Genomic DNA, 13,237 nt, shown 5'->3' with positions numbered 1-13,237 from the left:
TGTCCCCTTAATCAAATAGCTCACCTCAGGAGCAGCATGCAGAGAATTAAAACTGGACCCCATTTCTTAAAAAAAATCACTATACCATATTTTGAGTGAGTTGAAGACATAACTGAATTGAATGAGAATTAGTGTTGGGAATTCGATGCTTGAATGATTTCGTATGGGCCTAAAGTCTGTGCTGTTTAAGCCATCTTGGTACATGCCTGATTTCTCTTGCAATCTCTTTTTCTCTCTCTCTCTCACCTGCAGCTAAGGATAACCAGCCTGGCTGGCTCTGTATTGAGGATGATGGAAAAACAAAGGCCCCATTTTGGTGCCCTTTGCTGGCCTGTCGAATGCCCTTGTACAGCTCAAAATGTCCAGACCTGAAGGTGAGCTCGCAATGAAGCAACAAGAGTATCTGGTGCCGCCTTAAAAAACAAATCACCATTTCTTGTATGTTTGACCAACTGTCTGCATTTTAATCCTGGCTTTGATTTGTGGCCTTTGAAAGAAAGAACTTGCATTTGTAATGATGCTTTTCACAACCTCAGGACCTTCCAAAGCGATGTACAATTACTGAAGTACTTTTTGAAGTTGACTCAGTGTTGCAATGGGTACTGCTTCTGAACCACAAAGGACACAGCTTTACATAATCTCAGGATTATGTTTATGAGAATTATAATATTCCCTATTCAAGATCTGTATTCTTCACACTAAAGTTTCTACATGAGCCAAATCAAGACTCTTTTGTAGTCTGTTCCCTTGGTGCAAATTAAAGTTGAAAGGTTGGATTTTCAAGTGCAAAGGAAAAGTCATTCAGCCACTTAAACCACAACTTTTTTCCACAAATCAGATGTACTTTGCTGCTTTGTTGTGCTGTGGCTCAATTCCTTCTATCCCAAGGCAGCTTGAAACAATTTGCATTGCCCACTTCAGTGGCCTATCTCCAGCTTTTTGCTCCTGTCTTGCCAATGTTTAACTTGTATTTGAATCTTTCACCTAAGAGAATAGTGCATCTAGGGTTTACATTATTCAGACTCTATACAAACGGTCAGCAACTTAAGTCCAAATACAGGCAAAATAATTGAATTTGTATTTGCGAGTTATTTTCACAAGTGAAGCTATGTTTTAGCATGTGACACTTTTACTTTACAACTCTTATAGGCTAGAGATGTGAAAATGATGGTGAATTTACATGCCATTCCAATGCAATTGACTTTATGATGCATTTAGCAACTGGAGAATAGTAATCCAGGATATAAAAGAAGAATATGTAGTGAATGCTGGAGGCTGTGAATTATTCCATAAATAAATGTCCAGTTTTTTACTGACAATTAATCAGATTATTTCTCATGGAATGGGGAGCAGATTAAATGGTAGCATATTTTCTATTTGTCTATCCCAGTCACTATTTTATTTTGTTAGTCACTCTTTACTATTCTGACTCCAATGTTTGGATTCATGGTTTTGGGAGTGAATGAGGTGGTTGAGTTCAGATGGCTAGTGTATGATGCAACACTACAGCAACTACATGGGTTCAATCCCTGTTGGTGGTAGTTCAAAGAGTCACAAAAGAAGGGTCTTTGGCCCATTGTGTCTATCTTCTTGTTTTGCCCCATATGTTTCTAGTGGGGGCCCTCAAACTGCCTATGGCCAATTGTTTGTATATCTTAGAGAGATGCCAGTGATTCTTTATGAACTATGGCTAATTATCTAGGCGTAACATGAAACTTGAATTGTTGCCTGAGATCCAATGTTATCTAAATGTTAATTGGAAGCAGATTGTATTGAATGTAAGTGGATGAAGTATTTGGCTGAAGACTTAGTGAAATCTAACCTTTTGGTCATGGTTTGTTTGTGGAAGGGTGGATGGGAGAAGCAAGCTGTCAGTCTGATAAAATGAAATGGATGGATGTTCAAAATTACATTGGCAGCCACAGCCAACACAGTGACAATTTGTAGATAAGATCTTGCGAATAAGGTTGATGAGCAGTTGATCTATTTTTGCTGAATTTGTTTTGAAGAAGGAAACTTGATGAAGATGCTAGAGGAATTCCTGGGTCATCATTGAACAAATTATACAAATTATTCACAAGTCATCTGAACCACCGGTTTGGTAAACTCACGTCTTCTCTCCATCTCCAGAAGGATCTGGGGTGTCCTCTTTCATGAGTCGCAGAAAACCAGTATTCACGTACAGCAGATAATAAAGAAAGTGAAATGAATCTTGGCTTTTATAGCTAAAGGAATGGAAAATAGAGGTAAGGTAGTATTGTGCAACTGTATAAGGCATTAGTCAGACCGCACCTGAAGTATTGTGCACAGTTTGGATCCCTTTTTTTGAGGAAAGATGTCATGGTATTGGAGGTAGTTTAGAGGTGGTTCACTCGATTGATTCCAGAGATGAGGGGTTTGTTGTAGGAAGAGAGACTGAACAGTTTAGGCCTATACTCTCTGGAATTTAGAAGGATGAGGGGAGATCAAATTGAGTTATTTAAGATGATACAAGGTATGGATAAAATAGACATGGAGAGGATGCTTCCTCTAGTGGGGCATTCTAGGACGAGAGATCACAGTCTTAGGATAAGGGATTAATAAATTTAAAATAGAGTTGAGGAGAAATTACTTCTCCCAAAGGGATTTGAATCTGTGGAATTTGCTACCGCAAAGTGTGATTGTGATGGGACAGGGAGTAAATTTAATGAGGAGTTACAGATCCTTAATTGGCAATGGGGTTACGGGGAGAAGGTAGGAAAATGGGGGTGAGGAGCATATCAGCCATGATCGAATGGTGGAGCAGACTCAATGGGCTGGATGGCCTATTTCTCCTCCTCAATGTTATGAGCTTTCCGCCATTCCATCACATCCATCATCTCCTGACCGTCACTCATTCCTCTTGCAATGACATTGTGTCCAAACTTCTCACTATCACATCTTTCCAACTGGTCGCCTTTTTCCTCTTCCTGATGGCCTAGCCTCCGTCACGTGCCTTGCCCCATTTCCCTGCTTTCTCTGCAATAATGGTCGTACCACTTCAAGCATTTCTTACTTACTGTTTTTGATGTTTCCATAATCCTCACTGACCACCTGAAGTACTTGTTCATGATTGTGTCCTTTTTAGGTGCTCCATGCTGGTGTGCCACTATCCACATCTCATTCGTATTTAATCGTTGTTCCTCTCTTTCTGATATTACACAGGTTTTTGCTCTTCAAGAGATTGCTGGTCTGTCAACTTCAGCAGATCTTTTCAATCACTCCTCCTTCTGCCATATATCTTCCAGTTACTCCAACCATAGCTTGTGTAGTGTTGTTTCATTAGAATGGTAAAAGGGGACTTTCTATTAAGGTCTAATTTGGAAAAAATAGACTGGACAATAACTCTAAGTCTACCTATTGGATTTAATAGACCTCATTTGACTGTAGTCGACAGGATGCCTAGCTCTGCCTGTGGGCGGATTAGTGGACTAGTTGGGTGGCAAATCTGACAGCCTCATTTGTAAGCAGAGCCGAGGTTGTCAGTAAAGAAAGAGTTTTGAGGGATGGGAGAAGGAGGAATAACATGGTACCAGGAGTGCCTGCTCTGCAGCTGTTGACAAGCACTACAAAGGCTCATTGCCTAGTACAACTGGGTAAAGTGGATGCAGTCTGCCTACTTGGAATAGAATTGTATCCAAGAAACGGCTTCTAGTTCCCTACCCTTTTCACTTGCTGAACACGGTATCAACATCTTTGGCAGCAAAACATTCTCTGCATGTCACATACAGTGCTGCATGTTGATGTCACTGAAAGTCAAGTTGCAGATTCAGCCCTTTAGTGCTGCTCACAATGGGAAGCAGAAACCACGATTACAATATTTGTGGGCACTATAGCTCATTGACCATGGGTTCAGAACATTTCATGGTCCAGTAACTTATTGTGTACGCTTTATGTAAGAACTATCCCAACTATAAGACATCAGAAACTAACACCAAAGACTGGCCCCTTTGGTCAAGAACTTGAAATCTGGTAATTATCTATAGCTCAGTACTTCAACATGTATCAACCCACCTACGATAACATTATATATTTATATCTCACCGAACAATGGAAACTGGGAGCAAGAGTAGGCCATTCAGTCCTTTAAACCCGTTCCATCTTTCAATATGATTGAGAATGATGCTCTATCTCTGCTGTATTTCTACTTTCTCTCCATACCTCTTTATGCCTTTGCCTTTTAATAGAGTAAAATATTCCACATGAAGAGGTGGGAAGGTGGTTTGCCTCATGGAAAATTTCAAAACTCTTGGTGCTAATTGGAAGACCATACAATAAAGAAATAGTGATCTCCCTCTTCACTTCTCTTTCCCATGCGATTTGTTTGCATTCTGCTCAGTGAGTCATAGTCTTAAAGAGAAAATCTTTCACTATGCGAATGATAGATCGATATGGGAAATAGATAGCTTCACACTTGCTGAGTGGAAACAGATGTCCACACTGTGGTTGCCTTTTTGATGAAGGCTAATGTCCCAAGGCTTTCATTCCACTTTCCTCTTTACAGCTGCTAACATTGTTTTTGTAGAATTAGAGTATTCTGCTTTTGTTTATCTGTGGGGGCAGCATTTGCAATCATATTTCCCACCTGGGTTTGGACCCATTGTTGCTGAATTCCTGCTTTGCTCTTCCAGTAGTCCAGTTCATTTAAGCATGGACCACAGTTCAGTTGTAGAGTATTTGAAGTATTTCTGTGCACTTTGGTAGGGTGTTTATACTGAATCTGCACCATCAAATAATGATGCTCAAAAGGATTGGGGATTTACAAAGCCAAGAAATAATGCATCGGTAAAAAGCAGGTTGGATCATTACCACTTGTCAAGTTTTGATGGTTAGTGCTGCCATGCAGATAGATGAAGAGATACAGACCCAAGTGGGATGTAAAAGCAAGTATTAAGAATTCACTTCTCCCAACATGCTTCTACATAATTATGTACCCTCTAAATTGATGTGAACAATTTTGATCTATTTATTTCACAAAGATTTGTTTCTGTGTGAAATCCTGTTTTGCAAATGAATTTTAACTACCTGAGATTTGATGGAAAAGATTATCTACATGTACTTTTCAGGGCTGTAGTTGTAGTCAAGAAGAAAGATGTGGGCAGGTCCTCAGAGATATGTTTCACCAGGAGTCACTGATATAATCAGGAGGAGTGTGAGCTCAGCCTGACCTTTTTGTGTTTGGGAAATGGAGGTTTATGGAGGGTTTCCAGCTGGTACTTTGTTTGAGCTCAGCCAACTCAGCGCAGTCCCAGATCCAGGCTTAGTTCTAAGACTTGTTCAACTTTAAGCTGAGGATGACCCTGGTGTTGGACTTATCATCTCCAAATTGAGACAGAGTCCAAGCTTGCATGTGTATACCAGTAAAACACCGCAGATGCTGGAGATCTGAAATCAGAACAGAAAGTGCTAGAGAAACTCTGCAGGTCTGAGAACTGTTTTTGGAGGGAGAAAACGTTGACTGAGTTAGTGGTGAGCCTGTGGAATTCACTACCCCAGCAAGCAGTTGAAAGCACTAAGACATGAAGGCTTTCGATACAGGGCTTGGGACTAAAGGGATCAAAAGATATGGTGCAAAGCAGGAACAGACAAGTGAGTTAGATGATTAGCCATGATCACAATAATCATGGGTATGCTCAAAGCACTGAGTGGCCTACTCCTCCTATTTTTTATGTTTAATATTTCAAGTTCAATATTATCCTTCAGAATGTGTGTATCAGTCAAGTAGTTGGTTGTGAAGAGTGTTTGGAGACCACAGGTTCTAGTCCTCTCAGTGGAGTGTGACTGACAGTTGGATATATAAGTTTTTTTATATAATTATGAGGATAGCATTGAACCAAACTGCAGCTGTCTGGCCTTTGTGTATTGACTGGCAGAAACAAATAATTACAGCTTTTAATCATATTCCAGCAGAAATAACAGTAATTTGCATGAATGACTTCTACCTATGTCCCTCGCTCTTTATTTTAAATGCGAAAATTTTAACCATCTGTCAACTAATATACAGCATTTACTTTCTGAGCATTTTAATCAAATGTAAGGGAAACTGATATTAATAAAACACTCTTATATGTTTGTGTAAGTGTATAATGCAATACAACGCTTTGATTGCCAGTAGATTTCAGAAATTCTTAGTCTCTCTGTGCCAGTTCCTGAATTGATGTCGCAGAAACAATCACTACTAACATTGTACTTTTTTATTTTTGGGTGGAAATGAAAGGAATGCTCATTCTACATGACAGTCACTTCACCAGTTTGTTTCAAAGGAGACAAACTCTGGAAGATTTTTCAAACTGCCACTTGCTGCGCAGTTTATCAGCAGTGATACTTTGAGTATTCCGCCTGCAGAATCTTAGAGTTGGTATGTTAGTCTTATCTTAACTTCTGGATTAGCCACTTCAATTCAAATCTGTCTTTCAATCTCAACAGTCAATTTTGCTTAGATATGGAGAATGCACCATGCTTCCCCAGTAGCGGTTTTTATATCATAGAAAGTGAGTGCAATAGGACTAAGCAGAATTTAGTTTGATGACTGAGGATCTAGGGAACAGCAAGAGTGTATAAAATAGTTTCCTGGACTTTGGACAATTTCGAGGATCTTTGCCCTGACTATTCTAGACATATGCAAAGTGAAAGAACGGAGAGAGAGAGAGAGACAATGCAAGAAACAGCATTGAGATTGCTAAGGCACATGCTGAGTCTGTCTTGGATCACTATGTGTGAAGGAGGATCAACTCCACTTTCTCTCCACAGTTGCTGCCAGACCTACTGAATTAGAACATAGAACATTACAGTACAGTACAGGCCCTTCGGCCCTTGATGTTGTGCAGACCTGTGAAACCAGTCCGAAGCCCATCTATTCTACACTACTCCATTTTCGTCCATATGTCTATCAAATGACCATTTAAATGGCCTTAAAGTTGGCGAGTCCACTACTGCTGCGGGCAGGGTGTTCCACGCCCATACCACACTGAGTAAAGAAACTACCTCTGACATCTGTCCAATATCTATCACCCCTCAATTTAAAGCTATGTCCCCTTGTGCTGTCACTTACCACCCTATCTAACCCTCTGATTATCTTATTTGTCTCAATTAGGTCACTTCTCAATCTTCTCTCCAATGAAATCAGCCTCAAGTCCCTCAGCCTTTCCTCATAAGACCTTCCCTCCATACCAGGCAACACCCTAATAAATCTCCTCTGAACCCTTTCCCAAACTTCCACATCCTTCTTATAATGCGGTGATCAGAAATGTAAGCAGTACTCCAAGTGCGGCTGCACCAGAATTTTGTACAGCTGCAGCATGACCTCATGGTTCCGAAACTCAATCCCTCTACCAATAAAAGCTAACGTATGCCTCCTTAACAGCCATATCAACCTGGGTAGCAACTTTCAGGAATCTACGTACATGGACACTGAGATCTCTCTGCTCATCCACACTACCAAGCATCTTACCATTAGCCCAGTACTCTGTATTCCTGTTACTCCTTCCAAAGTGAATCACCTCGCACTTTTCTGCATTAAACTCCATTTGCTACCTCTCAGCACAGCTCTGCAGCTAACCTATGTCTTTCTGTAACCTATAACATCCTTTGGCACTATCCACATCTCCAGCTGTTTCTGATTTCCAGCATCCACAGTTCCTGGGTTGTTTTAGTATGATTGTGTTGATGTCCACAGAGGAAGTATATCAGAAAGTGCCTGCTGCAGGGACATCTTCATTTGGAGAATGAAGATTATTTTGCTCAACAGTTGGGGCTTAGCACATGGTACACAGCAGGTAAAAGGAGAACAGGAGCATTTATTAACCACTCCAATATGTTCCTCTCCCTGCAGCCTGCAGCAGCTCTTCACACTCCAGTGCAATCATCCTTACTTGGGATCTCCATTGCCAGTACGTGTCTGGCACAGGGATACCTTTGGGTAAGCCATCCTGACACTGGCAGGGAACTGCTAATGATAGGAGTTATGGTCTCCTTTTAGACAGCTGAACAAAACTTAACGTTTGTTTCTTTTCCTTCCATGTGCCCTTTCACAGATTGGCAGTGGGCGAGAACAGGGGCTGGGGCAGGTCGATCTCTTCTCCTTGAACAGATCTGCTCCCAAGCACGTCAAGTCCTTCCAGGTTAGCTCCTGGGTCTTGTGCATGGAGTATATCCCCCTAACGGTTCGAGAGGAAGACGATGTCGATTGTCCGATGGACAAACCAGGAGACAGCCCAATTATTGTTATGGGACTTCAAGATGGCAGGTGGGCATCCATTTTGTATTAACTTGCTCTCCAGAGTTGCCAGTTCTTCAAGTTCCTTCCATTAACATTTTGCTGATCAGTACATTTTGTGTCACCAGTAGCTAATACCACTTCCTCCATGAGGGGAGAGGGGGAACAAAATGCTTTTAGCCTAGAGGCATATCTTGGGCCATTCTACCTTGTTCCACATCCAGTGTGTCACTTTGAAATGAAACCATATTTATGATGTAGGTAAGCAAGGCAGCTAATTTGTATTCAACAGGTTGTATGAGAATGAAATGAATAATCAGTTAATGGACGGCATTTAGTCAGTGCTTGCCTTTTCCCTTTTGAGTCCTGCACAGGATCTTTTCTCATCCAGCTGATGTTGGTAGGAAGATTTGAGCTTTGCTTTCTTGATCTCCCTTCCCTCTCCATGCATGAGCCAGTGCAGTACCCCCTCAGTATTTCAAGGGAATGTCAGCCTTGATTGTGATATTCAAGTCCCTGCAGTGCGACATGAGCCAACAGCCTTCTGACTCTGTGATATCCCTGTACCCACAGCTCTCTTATACTGCTTTCTCAGTTGGCTGAGGAACAACTTTACCAAGTTCAACTAAATGAACTGGATAAATAAAGGTGATTCATTTAATTGTTGCTTCAATGTCACTGGTGTTTCATGCAATCAATGGTACGGTCTAAGTGAGGCACAGTACTAGCAGATTGTAACAGGTGGTTCTGTAACATAAGGGCCCCTTGTGATCACGGTTCACAAAAGAGGATAATAAATATATTATTTATTTTGTAATTGTGCAGTTTTTGTTCAAAATTCTTTGTAATATTACCCATGTTTCTTTTGAACACCAAAGTGCTGGATATGTTCTCTATATGGGTCCAAAGGGGTTCATTGAGTGCACTCAGGGAATCAAGAGTTATGGAAAAGTGAGTATGAGGAACGTTGTGTCAGCCGTGATCCTATTGAATGGCGGAACAGCCTTGAGGGGCTGAATGGCCTACTCCTGTTCCTAATTCTTATGGTCTTAATGTCATTGAGCTTTAGTCAAAGTAAAGAAAGAACTTGTGGGTGACAGACCTGAGGCTACTAATAATGTAGATCAGGTAGTCTGCAAATTTATGCTGTGTTATTAAGCTTCATATTGCATACTGTGCAAAGACTTCCAGTTTTGCAAATGTAACATTGTATTCCTCGCTCTGTTCAATCACTCAATGATCTTTTGTATGTTATGACCCTGCCTGTACTGCATGCAAAATGCAACTTTTCACTGTACCCTGGTACTTGTGACAATAATACATCAAATCAAATGAAAAGTTAGATCAGAGCAGCAGATATGCCAATCCATACTAGATCACTTCAGGGATGAAGGAGCCCACATACAGCACTCAGTCTCTCAGCATCTGTGGAAAGAGGAGCTGAGTGAACATTCTCTGAGTTGAACATCTCAGCCGAATCTGACAACACCTTCTGCAGATAAGCATTTCCATCACTTTCAGTTTTATTTCAGCTTTCCAGTTTTTCCTTGATATTTTGCTTTCTTTTTTGAATGGTTTGAGCAGGTTATTTTGAAAAAGCAAGCAAAAGAATTTAATCAGAAACATGTTGTTAACCTTCCACAACAAAATTTCAAAGCTTCCGCACCTTGGGACTTCCGTGATCTGCTTAGTTTTTTTATCCTGCATCTACTTTACAATGTTGAATGCACTCACTGTGATCTAATCCTGTTACTTGTTTTTTTTTTCTTTCTTGATAACGCTCATACTTTGCAAATATTATTTCTGTTTGTGTGGAAACTCTTAAAAAAGAGCAAAACATAGGCACTGATTTACTGTGAGATTATGATGTTCGATATGGGAAATGGCGACTTCTCTGTCAAGATTGAAGAAAATAATTAGGTTAGTCTGAACGGGAGGGCATTACTGTCACCCTACAGACATCTAGAAGTAAGGCCAAAAACTGTGGACACTGAAAATCTGAAACAAAAATAGAAATTGCTGGAGAAACTCAGCAGGTCAGGCAGCATGTGTGGACAGAGGGCAGAATTATTATTTCAAATTTGGGGACTCCTCTGAGCTCACTCAACTTGCGATGTTAACTCTGCTTTCTCTGCACAGTTGCTGCCTGACCTGCTGAGTTTCTCGAGCAATTTGTTTCACTCATCCAGAAGTGATTGATACTCATTGAGGAAGAGTTTCAACCAACAACGCTGATGTAATCAGCATGAAATTCTCAGAGAGAATGTTTAAAAGTAACTTCTGTTGCAGAGGGGGTGTTGGTATTGGCAAAGGCAGAAAGTTGAACTGCAGCTTGTAGGGCTGTGTACGGTGAATCAGAGTCTTGACCAGGAATGGATGGTTTGAGTGAGTTGTAAGGATCAGCTGGATAGGCTGGGACTTTTTTTTACTGGAGCGTAGGTGGCCTTATGGCAGTTTATAGAATCATGAGGCATATAGATAAGGTAAATAACAAAGTTTTTTTCCCCCAAGGGCATGGGAGTTCAAAACTGGGAGGGGGGAGGTTTACAAGGACGTGAAGGAAAGCGTGTTCACATGGTTTGTGTGTAGAATGAATAGCCTGCGGAAGTGGTAGATGCAGGTACAGTTAAAACATTTAAAAGGATGTTTGGACAGGTACATGAATAGGAGAGGTTTAGAAGGGCATGTGCCTAACTCAGGCAAATGGGACTAGTTTAGTTTGGGAAACTTGGTCAGCATGGACGAGTTGGACTGAAGGGTCTGAATCCATGCTGTATGACTCTGTTTCCAAGCAATGTAAAGTGAGTGCTAAAATGAAATGAGTCAATTTTTCAACACAACTGAGTGAATGTAATACTAATTTTGAACAGAAGGGGTCAGTCAAGTTTTGTTCTCTTGTCAACTGTGAAGAGAGGCTCTTTGTCTCCCCCAGTAGTTGCCCAAAATCTTAATGTGGTTTAAATATTCAAAATAATTTTCAATTTTGTTAACTATAAACTCCTGCTACTGAATATAAAATTTTAAAATATTGATTTCACCTGAACTTCCAAAAAGCATACGCTGACGTGCCATATAATAGTACCATAAAATGGATGTGCCAGCAAAGTTACAGTCCATGGATTGAACAGGGGATTAGCAGCATGGATATCCCATTGGCTAGCTGACTGGAAACTGAGTGGTACTGTAGTGCATGATAGTTTAGTGGATAGGCGGGTGATATATAAAGTGGATTTCTCCAGGATTTGATACTTGAATTGTTGCTTTTCTTAATCTATGTTAATAACCTAGCCTTGTACAAGGAATGGTATCAAAATGCACTGAAGGCACAAACGTGGAAGACTGTTGAAATATAAGGAAACTAGTGATGGATATCAAGAAGATGGATGTAGGCAGATTAGTGGAATGTAAAAGTAAGGTCTCCATCGACCTACCTGACTATAGGACTGCTCTCTCATTAGACACCCAGGGCTGGTTTTACTCTGCAGTGCCAAGCAGCTGTCCAGCCAACTGAGCTAAATTGACCTCTCTCTTACTGCTAGTGGAATGAACAAGCACATGGCAGATTAATTTATAGTGTTATGGAAACAGACCCTTGAGTCCAACTCGTCAATGCCCAGCAGGTTTCCCAAACTAAACTAGCTCCATTTGCCTGCATTTGGCCCATATCCCTCTAAACCTCTCCTATCCATGTACCTGTCCAAATATCTTTTAAATGGTGTAACTATACCTGAATTTACCACTTCTTCAGGCAGTTCGTTCCACATACGAACCACCCTTTGTTTGAAGATGTTGCCCCTCAAATACCTTTTAAATCTTTCCCCTTAAATTACACACTCAAGTTTATTATAGAGAAGAGTGAAGTGATATATTTTGGTAGAAACAGCAAAGAAATTGAATAATTTCCTCCTTAGTAAAAGGAGGGAAGGCAGAAGCCAAAGGACTGGGCTGGAGGTTTGGGATCCTAGATTTTATAAACAGTAGCTTATGTTACAAAAAACAAGACACTGTAGTGAATGTTTTTTTTTTCAAAACACTGATTTGGCCTCAACTGGAATGTTGTCTCCACTTCTGGACACCACATTTTAGGAAAAATGTGAAGGCACCGGAGTGGGTACAAAGAGGATTTAAAATATTTATTGGTGGTTGAGAACTTTCAGTTTCATTGATACATTGGCAAAGCTGAGGCTGTCATCTTTTTAGAGAAGATGAGCAGAAACTTGATAGAAATGGTCAAAATCACGAAGGGTCTTAGCAGAGTAGATCTTGAGAAACATTTCCAATGGCGATAAAGGAGATACCAGAGGAGAAGGACTTATTCAGTTGATCATATCAAGAGCTGGCACAAAGGCTGCGATTTGGCTTGTCCTCTGTGTTACAACTGTTCTGTGGTTGTACTATTAATTCAGAGCAATTTTTCTTATCAGAGTAATAGTTGAACGCTGGCTGTGGCTCAATGGCTGACCCACTTGCTTCTGAGTCAGAAGGTCTTAGGTTCAAGTCACTCTGCATGAAATTTAGACTGAGAGTCACGTGCAGTACTGTGGAAGTGCTGTATTGTCTGAGGTGCATAGAAGATGATCAAACACAGACTCTGCTTCCTCGGCTAAATGTAAAAATCCTACAGCACTATTTCCAAGAAGTGCAGGGTGTTCTCACCAGTATTTATCCCGAAGCAACATGTGATAACCTAATTTTTAAAAAAAAAATAAATCCAATTCTTATCTCTAGCATTTGTGGGAGATTTCTATGTGCAAATTAGTTGCCATATTTCCCATGATATAACAGTGAGGGAAGTAGAGATGTGCTCAGTTTAGTGAAATGCTGGCATGTTGTAAGAGGGTGAGAGGTGCTAGAAGATCTTTTTTGTCTTTCTGTTCAGTTTGCATGATTTTGTTTCACTCCCTATTTACTACAGAATCATCCCATTTACTACACCTGTTTTGAAAATACCAGTAGCTTTCTTATAACTCAACCTGGCTCCTTTTGAAATGGCTGAACTCGGCC

The 13,237-nt window shown here is 40.6% G+C and overlaps 1 protein-coding gene across 4 annotated transcripts in view; it reads left to right on the top strand.

Moving 5' to 3' along the window:
* LOC122540092 (rho guanine nucleotide exchange factor 10-like protein) overlaps positions 1 to 13,237 on the top strand; it is a 209,123-nt gene that overhangs the window by 165,158 nt on the left and 30,728 nt on the right. For all 4 annotated transcript variants that reach the window (XM_087980555.1, XM_087980556.1, XM_087980557.1 and 1 more), the window contains 3 exons: positions 253 to 374; positions 7,850 to 7,936; positions 8,052 to 8,263. In XM_087980555.1, coding sequence (XP_087836681.1) covers positions 253 to 374; positions 7,850 to 7,936; positions 8,052 to 8,263 — 421 coding nt within the window. The remainder of the gene's footprint in view (positions 1 to 252; positions 375 to 7,849; positions 7,937 to 8,051; positions 8,264 to 13,237) is intronic.

The sequence above is a fragment of the Chiloscyllium plagiosum genome, unplaced genomic scaffold (genome assembly GCF_037043375.1).
Source record: "Chiloscyllium plagiosum isolate Xiang-an unplaced genomic scaffold, Cpla_swu_hap1 HiC_scaffold_37, whole genome shotgun sequence".
Classification (NCBI taxonomy): domain Eukaryota; kingdom Metazoa; phylum Chordata; class Chondrichthyes; order Orectolobiformes; family Hemiscylliidae; genus Chiloscyllium; species Chiloscyllium plagiosum.
The sequence above is the reverse complement of the archived record's forward strand: the minus strand, read 5'-3'. Positions and strand labels throughout refer to the sequence as shown.